Source organism: Cryptomeria japonica, chromosome 1, assembly GCF_030272615.1.
Source record: "Cryptomeria japonica chromosome 1, Sugi_1.0, whole genome shotgun sequence".
Lineage (NCBI taxonomy): Eukaryota > Viridiplantae > Streptophyta > Pinopsida > Cupressales > Cupressaceae > Cryptomeria > Cryptomeria japonica.
Window position 1 is genome coordinate 365,507,577 of NC_081405.1, and position 19,438 is coordinate 365,527,014.

The following is a 19,438-nucleotide window of genomic DNA, read 5'->3' on the forward strand; positions in this document are numbered from 1 at the left end:
AGTTTTAGAAGAACAGCAATTAGAATAGAAGTTAGATTAGGAGAAGGCAAAAGATTGTTGCCAAACCTTGTTGTAAAGAACAATTGATTTCATTGAAGTTATGGTGAATTCAGTTTGTTGCTTCAACAACTTGCATGGTCTTTACTTCTCAATTTACTTTCATGTTGATTAGATTGAATGGAAGAATTTGTTGAATGCATTTGTGTGGAATCCGTTTAGTCCATACCAATAGCCTCTTGCTGATTGTAAGTGTGCCTTGCGTGGTCAACTGGAGTGATATGAGCTTAAATTCAAATTGTTATGCGTCCATTGTCTATGTGTTAACTTGAATGGTGAGCAATGTTTGATGATAATGATTTGAACATCTTTGAAACGTCCTTAGAAGATTGCACCGAGCTTGTGTCAAATTGTTCAGTTTGATGGTGAGACTTCGCTCGGTAGGATTCCATCTAATCATTTATCCATCTTCTTACATTCTAGGCCTTAGAATAGACTTTCTCAACCCTTCACCTTTTGCCATTTTTTCAATTCGAGCTAGTCTAGGACGAAAAGCATCATCATATTGCAACATTAGATGATCAAGTTCCAGTGATTCAAGCGTTCGACAATTCAACGTAAGTCCCCTTGTGATACCAGCAATCACAACGACCAATAGAGCTTATCCACACGTAGTGACCCTACATTCATGAACCTTGGAGTCTTCTCAAGTGATCCTTAAGCTAATCTTCAACATTCGAAAGATTTTATTCAAGAGATTATAATATACTTTTGGGTATTTTATTCTGTGTTAGCATGTGCCTAAAAAACACATCAACAAATCCCTCTTAATTATGGTCGACATTGAAATTGAACTTTTGGAACAACTTATAATTGTGAAGTATGCTGCAATAAGATATAAGTGGATTTTTTAAAGTTTCTAGTTAAATTAAAATTAAAAAACTAAAAACAATTAGGGTTTGCAGCTAATTTAAAAAAACAAAAACTAAAAACAGCTAGGGAGTTTTCTTTCTCCCATTAACCTAAAATGATTAAAAAAAGTAAAACACAATGAAAATCTAAAACTAAAAAAACAAAAACAAAAAATACGTACAAACCTTTTCAAATTTGCTCCAAAATGATGGTAAATTGTTTCAAATCAATAGTGGGTTCTTTCAAACCCTCATAGGTTCCTCTAGCTGTGTCAAGTGCTTCTATAAATCTGCCCAAATAGTCTTTTAGTCGATGTTATTTACTCAACTTATGTGCTAGTCTTCTCTTCAATGACATGATTTTTGCCCAAAAATTGTTTTGTTTTTCTTCTTTGTGTTTGAAAATTAATTGAATGTGCTTTGAGGATGTGAGATCACTTTAAGTTTTTTTAAACTCTTTATATTATTTTCTTTTCTTTTTCATTTCCCTTGTTTGTAGGACTTGTTGTGTTCGGTGAGTTTGACTAGTCTCCTTGTGTACCTAGGTCAGGAGTCCTCATGACCCATTTTAGGCTGCCCACTTTTGGATTTTCCATGTCTTGTTGAGTCTTGTAACTATGATTCCCCACAACCATACCCCACAAAAGTATCTAATGTAGGACACATGCACCTTGAAAAGATCCTTTGTTGCAACGGACAAGGAAATGTTAATGAATTGCTATTGATGACTATGCAAGGAACTATAGGAACATCAACTCTTTATTAGTGAGAGCTGTTCAATATACTTTGGAAGTAATATCTTTTCTTGCAAAGATCTCCTTGCTTATTTTAACACCTAATCGAGTTGTTGTGTTTCAACACATTTGAAATAATGATACACACTACATTTCAAATCCCAATCGAGGTTATGATAGACTTATTGGGAACTTGATTGATCAAATTCTAAGAAAACTTAAGTTATGTCAAGTTTATTTTAGTCATATGAGACAAAGATTGGTTCTCAACTTTGATAGGTATTCCCAACATCTTGCATTTTCTTTTGTAGAAAAGCTTGATTATTTTGATGGATTAAGTTGGTCTATTCTCCAACAAAGGGGTTGTGAATGCTTTTCACTAGTATCATTACTATTGATCATGTTCTTAGGTAGATCAGCTAGATCCTTGAACAAAGGCAATTCTACCAATTTCAAAGAATATAAGAGATGTGAATATCTTAGTTGATAGTTGTAATTTTGTGATGGGTAAATCACACACAACTTAGGATTGGAAAATGATCAATTTATTTAGAGATGTGAACATCTTAGTTGATAGTTGTAATTTTGTGCATGAAATGATTGAAATGATTCAATAATAGGCATGGATGAAGTCCATGAAACAATCCATAGCATGTAGCATTTAAGTATGAAGACATTGTGGAATTTAAGCCAATGAAGATTACTTGTATTAGTGGTGTTCATTGTTGTTGGTGCTAGGTTGATGTTGTAAAAAGGTTGATATTGTTGGACATGTAAACGGAGCACATTGTTTTACTTAGTGTAATTTAGGAAATTTGACTCCACAAAAGGAAACTTGGTTCCTCTGAGACTAAATCTCACTACATACACTTAGATTAGATGCAATTAATTTAAATTCTTAAAAGAAATAAAGTGGTTAAAATATATGAAAATAGATAAATAAAATAAACTTTCTAAATATAGAAATGAAAAGTATCAACAACAAAGAGCTTTTAGTTGCAATTTGAGCTTCTTGGCCAAGGACACTAGCACAACGCACAAACCACGAATAGACAATGCTCAAAAGCAGTGTTTTAAGACTCGTGGACTCGCCATGGACTCGCGAGTCCATGGGAGCCACGAGTCAACTCGCCAAGGACTTGCGAGGCGAGTCCATTTGAAAGACTCGCGAGTCTTTTGCAAGGACTTGCACGAGTCTTTTGCAAGGACTCTCGCGACCCAGAAAAAACGTCATGCAAGCTTTAAAAGTGAGTTTTATTTTTTTATTTTTTTGCCCTCATTTGGCATTCTTGCTTGGTTATGACAGGTTTGTAGGGTGTGAAGGAGGAGAAATACAAAGAGGAAGATGTAATCTTCTCTTTAGTTTGTTCATTGTTGTTTTTCACATTTGGAGTTGGACATATCATTATATGTAATTTTGTAAACATTTATAATAAAGTTATGCTGTTATTATACATTTTAGAGTTGAAACTATGAGTATGAATGATGAAATTTCAAATATTGCGTGTTTGTAGATCATATGACATCTGTAATGTTTCAATTATGGCTCTTATGTTCTCTAAATGCATTAATTTCTTTATGTTTTTTTTGTAAAACTACGGTTTTTTTTTTGCAGAGTCTTTCGCGAGTCTTTCACGAGTCCGAGTTCGAGTCCAAATTTTTGGTTTGCCAAGTTTGTGGCGAGTCTGAGTTTTAAAACTTTGCTCAAAAGCATGAAGACCCAACTATGCGATTTAGCTAACCCACAAAACCTAGAAATGATAAACACCAGCAAAGACTATACAACAAAGATATAAAAGATTAAACTAGAAATTTAAATGAAAGATAAAAATAAACATGCACGTGCAAGCCTTTGTGCAATTGAATTCTTTCAAAATACCTTCACACGCAAATGAGAGGAAAAATACCTTCAGTTATGCCCCTGCTTTGGTGTTTCCACCTCCACAACATCTAAGATAGATTGATAAAAAGATAAATAGATAAAATGATAAATGATTTGATAAGGGATGTGATAAATCCCCAAGATGCTCAGATAGGCTTAAGGAAAGCCAAGAAGATAGCTGTAAGATAATGCTATGAGAGTGTTGTAGCAAGCTATAGAGAGCTGTGTGTGAGCAAAAGAGTGCAAGAGAAATTGTGAGAACCCAAAGAACCAAGAGAAATCCAAGAGAGATTGTGCAAAGACGAATGATTGGTTTAAAATGAGAAGAAGATGGGAAAAAAAGGTTGTCAAGCTGTTAGGAGTCATTTAGAGTTGTTTTCAGACTTAAAAAGATGACACATGGCAAAACAATTAGAAGTGACCTTTGAACAATAAAGTATCACAGGATGTGAGTTGTTATGAGTCATTCAGAGCTGTTTTCATACTTGAAAAGGTGACAAGTGGTAAAACACTTATAAATGACCTTTGAACAATAAAATATCATGGGACGCTAGTGCTATGTGCGGATGTTTGTGCTAAGCACTAGTGTCCAAACAAATCACGCTAAAAAATGATAGGAGACAATAAAAACATAAAGATTAATGCACAAGTGACACAAAAAGGTGGCTATTGAAAAAGAGTTTTGAGCACCTTGAAAAGAGAAAAGCTAAGGCAATTTACGATGCTACACTAAGGATACTATATTTAGTCAGAATTTCACCGTGTGAACCATTGGCATGCACAAGTAGTTATATTGCCACATTAGAGGTTGTAACATCAAACATTTTTCTTGTTACTTACATTATTAAAGGGAAGATACATTAACTACCACTATGACCAGCTTGAGCATTAACAATTCAAAAGGCTTAGGGATATGGGGTATATGGTGAGGTGAGGCTAAATATTTATTGCATTATACTACTGAAAGATGTTAAATGCCTTCAAATTTCAGCACCTTTGACTTATGAAAGATATGAGACATAATTGAAGACATAAATGTCTTCAATTTAATTTTATGCCCCAACCCCTAGTCTCATCCCGTGTCTAGCTGATTTTTCTTGTTTTGGTGTCGAAGGCCTTTTGCTTGTTTGTGGCTTGAGTCAAATAGATAGTCACAGTACTAGCTAGTTAGGAGGTGCTCTAGGGGAGTTGTTGGCTTCTTCCTAAGATCTCTAAACATTGCTTTACAAGCGTTCTAGTTTGATATTTAATGCAGACATGATGGTGTTGGCCTCTATTCATAGTGCCTTGCTTGATATTCATTAGCTCCATGTTTTTATGGAGCATTCTCTTGCAGGACTATTTATACTTGTACCATGTGTTATGGTCCAAGGTCTAAACATTTTACCTTTGTTCATCTTTCCTTTGAGGTCGAGTCTAGTTGTATTTTTATTACCTTTCATGAGCCAGGGATTTTCTTTAATAACTAACAGCTTACCATTAGATGAGACTGGTACTAATATGGGAGATGGTGATGAGTACTGGTATGCCATTTGTCCAAACACATGGAGATGTGTACCTAGAGACAAAAAACATTTAAAACTATGAAATTTAGAAAAAACTACACAATGGCAATTGAAATATCCCCTTACTTTTTTTTCAATTTTTTTAGTTTTCAAACACCACAAACACCCGTTAAGGTTAGGAAATACAAACACAATACCGCTGAAAGATACCCCTTCCACTTTCTGATCACCAAGAGCCCAATGTGGGAAGGTGAGAGCATACGGTGAATAGGGGGTGGTCAGCTCCAATAATCTATTGAAAATACAATACTGGGAGGCAAGCTAGCCCCTTCCGCTTGTCCAGCAGGCAAGAGCAACTTATGGAAGAATCACTCAACCACTTTTCAGCAGGAGGACAATTATTACAAACGAGGAAATAGATCACTCAACCGCTTATTCAGTGGGAGGACTGAAAATGATAATAACAATCCACTCAACCACTTATTGAGTGGGAGGACAGCAGTACAATGAAATAAAATAAGCGGCAAAGCCAGCCTCTTCCACTTATTCAGTGGGTGTTGTGATACAATTCAGAAATAAGATAGCTGTTAGTACTACTAATCAGCTTTACAATACAAAATATGGATTTCTTTGATCAAAGATATCGCTATCCAAAGCTGCAAAAAGAGTTAAATGTAATTCACCGGCTACAAGAGACAAACTACCTCAAACACAACCTCACACTCCAAAATTCTAATTCTGATATACTTTTCCAGCAAGCTGAATAACACAGACCAGCGACCTCAAACCACACTAAAATGCTCACAACTCCACCAAGACTCAACAAAAAGACTCGAGATTGATTGCAAATGGATTCTAGGAGGGATATGACCAAGCTAAGACCAACACACAACAACAAACTCACTCAAAACATTTATGCACGCATTTCTAGACAACTCCAACATGGTACGGCCTAGGCATAAGGGTGATTTGCATTATAAAATTAATATCTCCAAATTAAACTCTGAATACTGGCATATAGAATCGCGTAGGGCCTAGGAAAATAAGGAGAGAATACCCAAAAGCCACAAAAATTCACCCATGAACTTATGATGAAAAAACCATTTCATCTCTACAATCGACCAGCAACCTGAAAACTCTCAGACACCCCAAAACACATCACAAAACATCAAAAGTCACTACATCAATGAACTCGATTTGTTCTTCAGTGTAAAGAACACTCTCACAATCTCAACTAGTTGCTATCTTTCAAGCAAGAAGCCAAGAACCAGCTAGGAGGTATGCATTCCTCGAAGCAATCAATCGAAATTTCGGCAGCACTTCGTTGCAAATAAACATGGATGTCCAAAACAAGGCCCAAACACTCATATTTATAACTTTTTGGAGCTCCAAATTCAAATTCAACTCCCTCCAGAATGCCACGAAATTAAATGAAAATATTTCCAACTAGGATGCCCCAATAATAAAATATTTTATTTGGCAATGCTCCCTTAAGTGTCCACCCACATAAGTAAATATGAAAATAGTGCTAAGTTTATAATCTTTTAATGAGAAATATCTCAAGGTGGCATCCAACCAAACATTATAAAATTAAATATTTTGAGCACCAAGTCGACCCCCTTAAGTCATATCACAAATCATGCCTAGGGCATGGGGATTATTAAAGTATTAAATAATACTTTTACTTTCATCTATTGAATACTGCCAAAATGAGCTGAATGCTAAGGACCCGAAAAATGCACTGCCTGAAATACCCTTTGAACTAGACCACTGCACCTTGCTAAAATAGTACTTAGTGTAAATAGCATACTGCTAAAAATAGTAAGTGTTTCCAATGTGATTTTAACCACATTCTGAGCAGTTGTCGTACTTTAGTAAGTCTGGAAAAGTCTTCAGATTCATTTGCATGTCACACCATCGCGAAGCTCTCTGAAAACCCCAAAAAAAAGAGTTGTCCTCACCCCTACTTACTAAAAATAGTAAGTATACCAAACTCCACTGATTGCTACACATGTACCATCATTGCGAAGCTTTTTGTAAACCCAGAAGGAATCCAGAATCAAAACTGTAAAACTCCAACATGCAAGCCACCAAAATTGCCGAAACATCCTCCTAGAAAATAAGGAACCCTAATTTTGCCTCTGATTGACCAATGGGTCTCAGGATTGACCAACAATCCCCAAAACAAACTAGAGCGGAAAAGGGGACATTACAACAATACAACAATACTTTAAAATGCTACTTTAAAAAAAATGTAAGCATTTTAAAGTATCAGAATAAATGTAAATAAAAGCAATGAGTGAGTAGCCATATTGATATTTGATAATCACCATCATGACATAAATAAATTTTAAACTATAATAACCTAGAGGCAGCAGATAAGAACTGGATGAGAATGCCATAATAACACATGATATGGGGGATCTAAGAGATGGCTATATATTCACTGAAGTGGTAAAACTTAGTGTACAATAAATCTTTTTTATTGTTTCTCTTGTTACTTGCAACTCATTGGGCTTAATACAATGTTTTAGCTAGAATAAAATCTTGTACATTTTCAAGCAAAAATCAGCAAGTCCCAGTATGTTTCATATATATATATATATATATAAAGAGAGAGAGAGAGAGAGAGAGAGAGAGAGAGAGAGAGAGAGAGAGAGAGATTCACAATTTTCTATTGGAAATTCCAATAGATGTATAGAGATGCAAATGCAAAGAAACTTTCTCTAAGGTGTCTTGACATTTGGAGTGTAATATCCCAGTTATTTTTTGTTTGTTTTTAAGCCAATAATAATCATCCACAAACAGATAACTCGTTAAGGTTAGAAAGCATAAACTGAAAACTTGCTGGAAAATGCAACCCTTCCACTTTCTGATCACCAAGTGCCCAATGTGGGAAGGTGAGAGCATACGGTGAATAGGGGCTCGTTAGATCTCAATTCTACTGAAAAATGAAGTGGATTACAATACTGGGTGGCAAGCCAGCCCCTTCCGCTTATCTAGCGGGAATGAAAGAAACTTGGTGGTGAACCAGCCAAGAGAAACATACAAAGGCACAAATCACTCAACCGCGATATTTCAGCTGGAGGAATGAAATTACAAAACAATCTCAACTCAACCGCTTATGCAGCGGGAGGACCATTACAATCAAACATCGCTCGACCACTTATGCAGTGGGAGGATTGAATTACAGTTTACTTGAAAATAGGCGGCAAGCCAGCCTCTTCCACTTTTCAGCGGGGTGAGAGTTACAAGCCAGAATTGGTTAGTAGTACTACTACTTAACCTTACAATAATCAAGATAATGTGAGAAGAGAGTAATGCTGAACATCCAAATAAGAAACATGAAATTTCTGCTAACATCAAAATCTGCAGGCTGGAATTGCAAAACTAGCAGCCTATGGATTCACTAAAATGCTCATAACTCTCATTACTCACCCAATTCACCCAAAATCTGTTCTAAATAAATGCTATACCCGCTACAATGAAAACAAACCCAAGGAAAGCCATCGAAACACCCATATTTATTTTGCACGCTTCCCAATGCATTCACAAAACCCAATGCCTAACTTGGGAAGTTCGATTTGCAATATAAAAATCCACACTCAAAATAAGATGCTAAAAACTTACAATATGCATCGCCAGTGATAGGAAGGAAGGATGAACCGGTACCCAGAATGATGGAATCGCCTGGTCAAGAGGTGTGAGCAAAATACACTTTCAGCAGTCCCGCTACCAGCAACCAGAAAACACTCCAATCCCAAATAGAACACTCCACAATCTGCAACTCACTCACCAATAGCACTGGGAATACATGGACACGGCTAGGTACTATCTTGCAAGTATGAAACTGAGACTTAGCTAGGAAGCCACACTTCGAATCTCAGATTTTCAGTCGCCAATTCGGCAGCATAATGATGCAAATTCATTTGATACCAAATGAGAGGCCAAGCATCTATATTTATAGATTTTTCTCTCTGAAATTCAAATGCAAATGGCGCCCAAAACCATTGAAATTCAATTTCATTTCATGTCATAGCCTCCCCTAGACATGGCGTTAATTTTCCCAAATTCCCTAGGCAAAGTTCGAACTTTTTCCTAGGTGACAACTTTGCGATATAAAATAATAAAAACATGAAATATTTCATCTTTCTCAACGCCACCTTTTTTAATGCCATTGACTTAGGAAAATAACAATATTGCTGGCAGATAGATATTTTTCCTTAGTTGCCCCAAAACACAATTAATCAGTAATAAAAATAATTAAATATCAAACCTTAGGATAAGGAATTAATATTTAATTAAATAACTTATAACTCCAATACTGATTAATACCAAAATCAAGGATGAAGCTCTGTGATGAAGACCACTAAACTGTGCTGAGTTAGGACCCTGTCTGAGACTGCTAAAAATAGAAATGCTCAACACAACCACTTACTAAAAATATTAAGTCAAGAAATATTGCTCCGAAAAACATAATATTCGCACCCAGAGAAAGAGCTTGGAAAGCTCAGTAGAACTACATCAACCAAACAGCCAAACCCTAACTTACTAAAAATAGTAAGTTTTGACTTCACCAAAGAATCAAATGCACGTTATGCCACCCTGGAGTTCATGGAAAACCCAGAAGGAAACCATAAGTAGAACTGAAGAATTCCCTCCTGACAAACCCTAAAAAGCTCGTGCAGAACTCCACAAAGGTTGGAAACCCTAATTCTCTCTTCCAAATAGCCTACGGGTTTTAGGAATAGGCCAATGGACCATTGAACTAATCACTGCGGAGAAGGGGATATTACATGGAGACACCCCCATATGTGTATCTGAGACAGGGATGCTTCATCTGAATTGTCCTGACATTAGGAGACATCCTCATGTGTGTATCTGAGACGGGTATTCTTCATCTGAATTGTCCTGATATTTGGAGGCATCTGTTTGCCGTCTCGGGTGAATAACTTAAAGTACACAGATAAAGCAAGCAATGTAGAATAATAATGCCATAGATATCGGATGCAATATAAGAGGTGTTATTCCATTCCTAGTCGTTGTTTGTCACAAGTTACATTCGGAAGTATATAAAGATACCGAGGGGGTGCGAGCGCCAACCGTCGCACCGCAACTGCCACCCCGCGGTTGCCAACTAACCAAGACAATCACAACTTAATTAACTAGTTTTATTTTCATGTACAATATTGCCGCCAACAACATCCTCATATGTGTATCTTAGACAAGGATGCATCTATAATACTGGGGATGAGTACCAGGGTTCAGTGTACAAGTCTCCAGGTAACTCTGATAACTTTTTGAGTCCCATTGACATATTGTGGCTATTTTTGGCCATTGATATAATTTCTTTTGTTCTTTCTTTATTTGTTATGTCAAGCAATTAGACTTTTGTAATTTGTAATATCATTTTACAATCCATAAATATAAATAAATATTTATTATGTATTCCATCAATGTCATTGTAGCCATTAATAGTTTGCAGCGATTAATAGTTCATACATATATAAACTTGGGTTTGAAATTTATTGGTAGGTACCACTCCCAAATCTTTTTGCTTCAATGGGCTTTGCATGAGTATTTGATAGATAAGCAGCGCTGACTCAAAAAATTTGGGAGCTGTTCCTATTGAAGATTTTAGACCTTTAGTCTATATGCATCTGATCCAGTAATAGTTGGCTTGTAGCATCATCAACTACCCAAAGTAATTGTATTGCAAAAGAGAAGAAATTTGTTTGAAGTATGCATGGGCAGCCATTAATTTTGATGTAAAACCTATAAAATTTGCCCATGGGTCCAACTAGTAAGTACAAAGGATTTTCATACCACCCACAAGAGCTCCACTCTAGCTGAAGTCTGCCACACTTGAATGATGTGTGAATAAATGAGATGAGAGGCTGGATGCAAGTCTCTGGAGACGTTTGTTTGGCAGATATCCTATGGACCTGGTATCTAGTCTGAATGGAATCATATTTGTGGTGGAATTCCCCTGGGGTTGTTTCAATTAACTTCCTAAGAAAATAAAAAAATTATATTTTGAATGATGTGTGAATAAAAGAGATGAAGCTGGATGCAAGTCTCAGGAGACATTGGAAGATTATGTGCCCGGTGCACCTGGTATCTAGTCTGAATGGATTAAGATATTGTATTATTGTGTGTATGAAGCATGCAGCATATTTATGTTGACCAAACATACTGTGTTGTAAAATGGTTTCTTGTCATAAATTAAGGGACATAGAATCATAAAATTTGTTTACTTCTGAATTATAAAATTGAGAGTTACTAGATAGCTGAGGTGCAGAGTGTTTTTTGGAATTTTTAATTTATTATTGCTCTTGTTCCAAACATTGAGAAGATTTTTCTTAAAAGATTTGATGTACCTGATATTTGACTGGTGGTAAACAATTCTTGATCATTTTAATGCCTATTTTGTTGCAGGTCTACTGCCCTTTCTGTAACTTCCCTTGTCAGGTGGAGAAGGATGCACGTGTTTTGGAATGTCCAAACAGTAAATGTTCGAAGGTGGGGGGAGGGATCTTGCTTTCTGTACCATTGTATCTGGCTGTATTTATAATTTGTAGATCTGTTTTTGTATTTCTCCATCCTCCTTTTGAAACTCACGTGCATGCAATTTTTTGTCTAAGAAACTTTATAATCATATGTGCTCCGTTTAATATGAGTGATTATGATAATTGTGTTTTACTTAAGCATAGGTTTGGATTTAATATATGCTTCGTAGGCCCTTTATTTTGTAGGCTTTGCCTGTTTGTAAGCCGGGCCTGATTTTGCCATCATGTTACTGAGCATTGAGTTATGGGATTGAACTATCACTTTCACTTAATATGCTCTCTTGTTATTGGAAAAAATAGATGCATTATATCAAGGGATTTTTGAAGTTTAACATTTACCTTGTGTACTTTCTGTATTCTTGTAGGATTCTTGTATCAAATGTAAGGAGCCCAGTCACATACCTTTCCGTTGTGAAGAGGTAGAGAAGGTATGGAAGATTTTCTCTCTTTTTTATTTGAAATAAATTAAATAATTGCTTTTACCTGGTTGGTTAACATTAAATATGGAAGGCTTTGCTAAGTAATATTTATTATTTTTCACAAATCAAGTTGCTTTTTGTTATGCACTTCTATGACTAGATGAAATCATGTACAAAGCTTCTGTCAGAGAAGATTAATTTTCTTACCTTTTCTACACAAAATTAAAGCACAATACAGAATAGATGAAGTGTAATTTCTGTTTAAAAAAATGCTTTTGAACTTATACTTTTATTACATCATATTTTACTGTTATATTTGAAACAGGTAATAGATTTCTTGTGTGGTTTAAACTTTAAACTATTAGATTACATTTATACTAAATACATTAAATAGTTGTCATCTATATAACCTGGTGTTCAAGCAATGTGAATCTTTTTTTTCCTCGAGTTTAAATGATTTGAAATATAGCATGCCATCTTCAATTTGTTGCTTTTGAATTTGAGTGTGATTCTAAGGGGTTTGAAAAAATGCATGTCATGCAGAAATCTGAGACTACTCTGCGCAGGATAATTGAAGAGGTAAGAGCTTAGATGTCATAAAGGTTAGGAATGCTATATTCTCTGTCTTCTGTGAAAAATATGTTTCAGTTAAAGAATTTTTTCCATCATTGTCCATTTACAACTTAGGAAATTTGCATTTTTATAATTTATTTCAAATATTTATGGTGGTATACTGCAAATGAGTAATTAATTTTCTGTGTTTGTAATGAGTTTTGAATACAGGGTTGCTTTTTTGGTCATTTTTGTGCTAAAGTTATTTTTTTTATTGCCAATTGTTTCCAGAAATATGGGATTATAATATTTGAGTTTTTACTTGGGTAACTTTTTTATGTGAGATAGGTGATGGCAAAAGCTGTTATAAGAGTGTGCAATTCTTGCAAGGCAGAGCTAGTCAAGGTGGATGGCTGCAATAAGGTATGCAACAAGAGGAGGGGTAAAATTTTATACTAGAACTGGCAGATCTGATTTAACTTCCTTGTTTAATAACTCTATATACTAAATTTTGCACTCAACAGGTGACCTGCAAGTGTGGAATTACAATGTGTTATGCATGTCGGAAGACTATTTCAAAGAATTATTCACATTTTTGTGAGGTGTGTTCCTCGATCAAGATACTTATAGGTGGTCTATTCTCTGTATTTGTTTTATCTTTTTTCATGTGAGAATAAGGTCTGGACATTGAAATCCAATTTGTGCTGGAATTCCAAATCGAATCCTAGTAAACACAGAAACTGTTATATTAAAATCATTACTCCAATTTTAACTATGTCCAAAGAAAGCAAAAAATTATAGAAATATTTGTATTCATAACATAAGCTTAAAAATTGTCCAGTTACTCCAATCACATAATTTATACAAGACCTCATTGTATCTGTCTCATAGAAACGGGACTCGGACTTGGTGCAGACTCGGCAAGGGTGACTCGACTCGGGACTCTGCAAAAAAAACTCGGCCAAGACTCGGTAGGACTCAGCAAAGTGACAAACCCAAGAAATTTAGAGATTTTTAAAGATTTAAAACTTGTTTCATGCACCCTTTATTAAATAAACCTTAAATACACAATAACATCATCAATTAGAGGCTAATTTGATCACATGCACATTAGTATAAACGCAAATTGTAGCTGAAGGAAATAGCAAACATAGATATATAAATAGTGTCCAATGTAAACATATTACAAAACTCATGGAATATGAAATCCATGACATCAAATGTTCCACACAAATTATTAGAATAATATCTTTATTATTTATTATTAATGGTCAATAATGTAACTTAGTGTACATAGTAGATAGTTTCTAATTTACGATTGTTTCTTTATAGAAACATCGTCTTTGTAATTCTTTAAATGATCGTTTGATCATTTCATTAATTCATTCAATATTTTACCAAAACATGGTATTAGAGCGGGACATATAAATTCATTAAAAAAAATTAAAAATTTTTTTTTTGTAAAGTTTTTTTAAAAAAAGATTGATTTTTTTGGTTCATTTTTTTTGGGATTGCGTTCTTTCCTGACGTTGACTCCTATTTTTTTCTCCGTGTTCTGTGTGACAGTGTCTTTTGCAACTCATAACGGCTCCAGTTTTTTTTAGCGCCTGTATGCGCGAGCGACAACGGTTCTATGCTCGCGATGGGTCTGCGTAAATTTTCTTTGCCTGCTCGCGATGTCCTTCTGTCTGCCCGCGACCCGTAACCTCCTACGACAGTGGAAGTTTTTGTGGGTGGCGTGATTCTAGGTGCCATTTTCCATCTGTTCTTATGTTTTTCAACTATGGTTATTGACCCATTTTTTGGGTTCTACTGCTATTCATATTTCTGACACCAAGGCAAATTTTTTTTTCAGAAAATAGGGTTCTGCTTTTTGTTGGTTAGGGTTTTTTGAAAAATCCTCAGATTTTTTTGTCAGAATTAATTTTCAACTACAGATTCCTTGTGGGTTTTTTCTCATACTTTTTTGGGTCTTCGTCGGAATTTTTTGGGTCTGTCAAAAATCTGTGCCTCAAGTTCTATAATACTTTTGTGATACTCACGACATCAGACACCAGTCAACCACACCTTATACTCAATAAAATGACGTTGTAGAACGTCCCAACTGCACTATAACTGAAATGGCTAGGTCAATGTTGGAACACGAGTGTTCCCAAGAAATATTGGGCAGAAGCAGTATACATTGCAATCTATCTCCTTAATCGGTCTCCCACATAGGCTGTTAAGGGGAAGAGTCTTGAGGAAGCCTGGACTAGTTGTAAACCTAGGATCAGTCATTTGAAAGTCTTTGGCTATTTAGCATATGTTTGGATTCCAGATGCCAAGCGCTCCAAGCTGGATTCCAAGAGTCAAAAACTTATGTTCACAGGGTACAATGACAACCACAAGGCTTACCGATTGATTGATGTAGACATTGATCATCTCATCTTTAGTCGTGATGTTGTCTTTGATGAAGAACGGGGACCTTTTCAGTTCTCCTTGCGTGTGCAAAATTTTGAGGATCAGCCTTTGAAGGCTTCTAATTTGGGTGCCCGTCTTCCATTTGGTTCACCTGACGGGAGGGATGATGTAGAATTTGAATTTGATGATGCACAACCTGAATTTCCTTCGGATGATGTTAATCTTCCTCCTGTTGAACCTGTTCTAGATCCTGTTCCAGTTATTCCTCGTACACCTGATGTTGGTTTTACTCTCCGGCCTAAATGGTGGGCTAAGACCATAAGTGATTTTCATCCTGATGAGCTCATCGAGGGTAGATCTTCCAGAAACAAGAGCAAGCAGCAAAATACAGTCAACTTTGCTTTCATGGCCAACATTCATAGTGTTTTTGATCCCCAAACATATTCTGAGGCTAAAGGAATTCCTGAGTGGGAAAAGGCTATGGAAGCTGAACACCATAGTCTTCTAAAGAATAACGCTTGGGTCCTTTGTAATCTTCCTCCAAGGAAGAATCACATTAGCTGAACACCATAGTCTTCTAAAGAATAACACTTGGGTCCTTTCTAATCTTCCTCCAAGGAAGAATCACATTAGCTGCAAATGGGTGTATAAAGTACAAGTACAAAGCTCGTCTCGTTGTAGGGGGTTCTCACAAAAGGAAGGCATTGACTATGAGGAGACTTTTGCTCCTACAGCCAAGATGAGTACCATTCGGCTCGTCCTTGCCTTAGCAGCTTAGTTTGGTTGGAAAGTCCATCAGATGGATGTTAAGAGTGCATTCCTCAACGGTGAGTTGTAGGAAGAGGTCTACATGACGTAGCCTCCAGGGTTCAAGGTTGTTGGAAAAGAACACCAGGTGTGTAGACTAGTGAAAGCACTCTATGGTATCAGACAGGCTCGTCGGGCTTGGTACATCAAGATTGACAAGTACCTGACAGATTATGGCTTTCAAAGGAGTCCATCTGATTCTAATCTATATATCAAAAACGTTGGTGGTTATATTCTTCTCCTTGTTGTCTATGTTGATGACCTAATTATCACTGGTAGTTCAACACTTATGATTGATTAGATCAAATAGAGTTTGTGCCAGTCCTTTGACATGACAAACTTGGGACTTCTACACTATTGCTTAGGTGTTGAAGTTTGGCAGATTGAAAGTAGTATCTTCATATCTCAGTCAAAGTATGCTTGTGGTATACCGGACAAGTTTCGGATGCAAGACTACAAACCTACATCCACACCTATGGAGAAAGGGTTGAAGTTGACAACCAAATCAGATTCACCTATGGTGAATGAATCAACATTCAGGCAATTGGTGGGCAGTATCATCTACCTTACTCCTACTAGGCCTAATCTTAGGTTTGCAGTGAGTTACATTTTATGCTTCATGACAGCCCCCAAGATTGATTATTGGGTAGCAACGAAGCATGTGTTGCGTTATGTGAAGGGCACTTCTGATTTTGGTCTTTTGTATAACAGAAGTCACAATCCCAGACTTATTGGTTACACAGACTTGATTGGGCAGGTTCCATTGATGACAGTATATTAACATTTGGGTATGTTTTCAGTTTGGGGTCTAGGGCAGTGTTGTGACGTTTTCACACATCGCCCCATTTAAAATGGGGACCCCCTCTTTTCGCTTTTGTTTTGCCTGTTCTTCTCTCTGCTTTTAGGGTTTTGAATGAGTGAGTTGTCTGTCTGGGCTAAGGCTAAACCTTAGGGGTTTCTTTTGGATATATTTTTTTTAAGCTGAGTCCAGACAAATTTTGAAAGTTATTAAGCGTCCTTCCGAGGATTGATTATTGAAGTAAGATAAGTTTGTCAGGAAGTCAAATATGTCTCAGGTTAGGTCTAGTCGGGTTTTTTTTGGGGGTAAAATTCAAATTTTGTCTAAGTGTTAGCATTTTGAAGATGAAATTGTATATTCTTGCCTAGGTAAATTTTGATCAAATTTCGGAGGCAAGATGATGCTTGAAACAGCAAAAGTGCTCCTGCCCCTCTCCAAGGGACCAGGGCGAATTTCATTCTAAGTGCAATTTCTTATTTTGCGAGGGCTTGCTAACTGATTCCTGACCTTGATGATGACCTAACTCTGCCTTGTGAAACGATTGGAGACCTAAATTTTGAATATTTTACCCAGAAAGGACAAAAGTGCTCCCGTCCCTCTCCAAGGGACCAGAGCACAAATGTTATTTTATGCATATTTGTCACTGACTTTTCTATTTTGTTTTGTGCAAGGTCTTCCGGAATGATAATTGGACATGACTTGATACTTTTGAAGATTTTGAAGGCACAAAAATGGTGAATTTTGAAGGTTGAAGGAAAAAGTGCTCCTGTCCCTCACCAAGGGACCAAGGCAAAGTGCTCCCGTCCCTCATTGAAGGACAAAGGCGAAAAGACTTATTTGAGCCATTCCTGGCCTTGTTTGGTCAAATCGAAACATCAAAGGCATAGTGGAGGACTAAATGAACATGATAAAGCATCCAGACTTGATTGAAAACAATAAAATGATGAAGTTTTTGCCTAGAAGGTAAAAAGTGCTCCCGTCCCTCACTGAAGGACCAGAGCACTTTTCTTTATATGCACAATTTTAGACCTTTTTTGGACATTAACTTTTATTCATAGCGTGAAGTAAGATGAAATCTTCCCTAGCGAAGGAATTTCGAGACAAAAAGTGAGACAATTTGGCTTAGAGGGCAAAAAGTGCTCCCGTCCCTCACTGAAGGACCGGAGCACTGAATTTCAAATTTGCACTATCTTTGCAAGGTTAAGGTGATTTTATGATTTGAAGAGGTTAAGGGAGGCATGTTTTGTCCATTGAATATAATTTAAGCGGTTCACAAAGGAGTAAATCAACCCAAATGACAAAAAGTGCTCCCGTCCCTCACTGAAGGACCGTGCCACTTTTTCAAGTTTCTCTTCATTGTTCGATATTTTATGATAAAACTTGACTTGGATGGGAAAGACGAATGATGTTTTATGCCTTGGACGCAATTGAGAGGTTTAAAGAGCAAAAAGTATGCCAAAATGACAAAAAGTGCTCCCGTCCCTCACCAAGGGACCAAGACAAAGTGCTCTCGTCCCTCACTGAAGGACCATCCCACTTTTCTAAAAATACAAATTTCTTGCAAAGGCAAGGCAAGTTGCGTGATTGAAATGAATGAGAGAAGGCAAGATTCATCCATTGAAGATAATTTCGAAGGCTACCAAAGGACAAATAAGCTTGTAATTGCAAAAGTGCTCCCGTCCCTCACTGAAGGACCATGCCACTTAATATGTTATCTTCCCTTTCTCGCCAATTTTGGACAAATTGAGACCAAGGCGCAAGTTTGAAAAAGTGTTTAAAATGCCTTGAAGTTGAATTGAGATGCGAGAGTTGCAAATTTTGACGACAACTGGCAAAAGTGCTCCCGTCCCTCACTGAAGGACCGTGCCACTTTTTCCAAATATGACCTTTTACCTTGCATTTTGAAATAATATTTTTATTACCAAGGCTCAAGATGGTGTGAAATGTGATATTCTACTCCTTGAGGGTAAATTGAAGATTAATATGATCAAGAATTCATGCAATGGACTCAAAAGTGCTCCCGTCCCTAATTGAAGGACCGTCCCACTTTTTTATGAAAACAACTAATTCCCTCCGAGATTATGCTAAGGCAACGTTGTATGAGATGGGAAGAATCTTCTAAAGCATGGTGAACAAAGGTTTGACTCCAAACAATTGAGAATCCTAGCCTAAAAATGAAAAAGTGCTCCTGTCCCTCTCCAAGGGACCAGAGCGAAGTCATTAGCATTCTTTATTTTTGCCATATCCCAACGTTAATATCCTCCAAATTGCATTAGATGCAAAATTGCCAACTTTGGAATATTTGAAAAAATTAATTAAATTGGCATTTAATAAATTAATTTTGGGCCTCAAAAAATCGAATTTCTATTATAAAGGCATTTAAAATTAATTTTTGTGAAATAAAAAATTAAAAGTTGAGCGCACAAGGCATTATTTTGCCTTTATTTGACAAGTCGGCCTTCTTCTTGATGGTTTTATTTTTTATTTTTTTAAGGCTTAATTGCTAGGTCGGCCTCATGGGTAAGTGGAAGGTGAGCGCTCTATATATTGGAGGTGTTGTTTCATAATTCAAATCATTCAATCATCCTTTCAAGTGCGAAATTGGAGAGCAAGGAAGGAGGTGCGAAATCTGGTTTAGTTGGAGTGAATTATCTTAAGTGTTAAAGGCTTAAGGTGGTGGAGTTGATGCTTGAGAAGATTAAAGGAGGCGCATTTTGCTAAAGGAAGGACTTCAATCTACATTTTGCCTAGTGAATTCTCCTTATTTTTGCATCATTTTTTAGAATTAATTCTCAAGTGGAGGTATGGCAAGATCATCCTAGTCCCAATGTTGAAATTTTGAATTTTGAACTTCAAGTTTTTG

At 36.4% G+C, this 19,438-nt stretch overlaps 1 protein-coding gene across 7 annotated transcripts in view; it reads left to right on the forward strand.

Moving 5' to 3' along the window:
* The window catches only part of LOC131069118 (uncharacterized), a 70,606-nt gene that overhangs the window by 39,053 nt on the left and 12,115 nt on the right, over positions 1-19,438 (forward strand). For 6 of the 7 annotated variants that reach the window (XM_058004435.2, XM_058004436.2, XM_058004434.2 and 3 more), the window contains 5 exons: positions 11,468-11,551; positions 11,964-12,026; positions 12,561-12,596; positions 12,918-12,992; positions 13,094-13,171. In XM_058004435.2, the coding sequence (XP_057860418.1) occupies positions 11,468-11,551; positions 11,964-12,026; positions 12,561-12,596; positions 12,918-12,992; positions 13,094-13,171 (336 nt within the window). The remainder of the gene's footprint in view (positions 1-11,467; positions 11,552-11,963; positions 12,027-12,560; positions 12,597-12,917; positions 12,993-13,093; positions 13,172-19,438) is intronic. The other variant, XM_058004441.2, reaches the window with a different exon arrangement.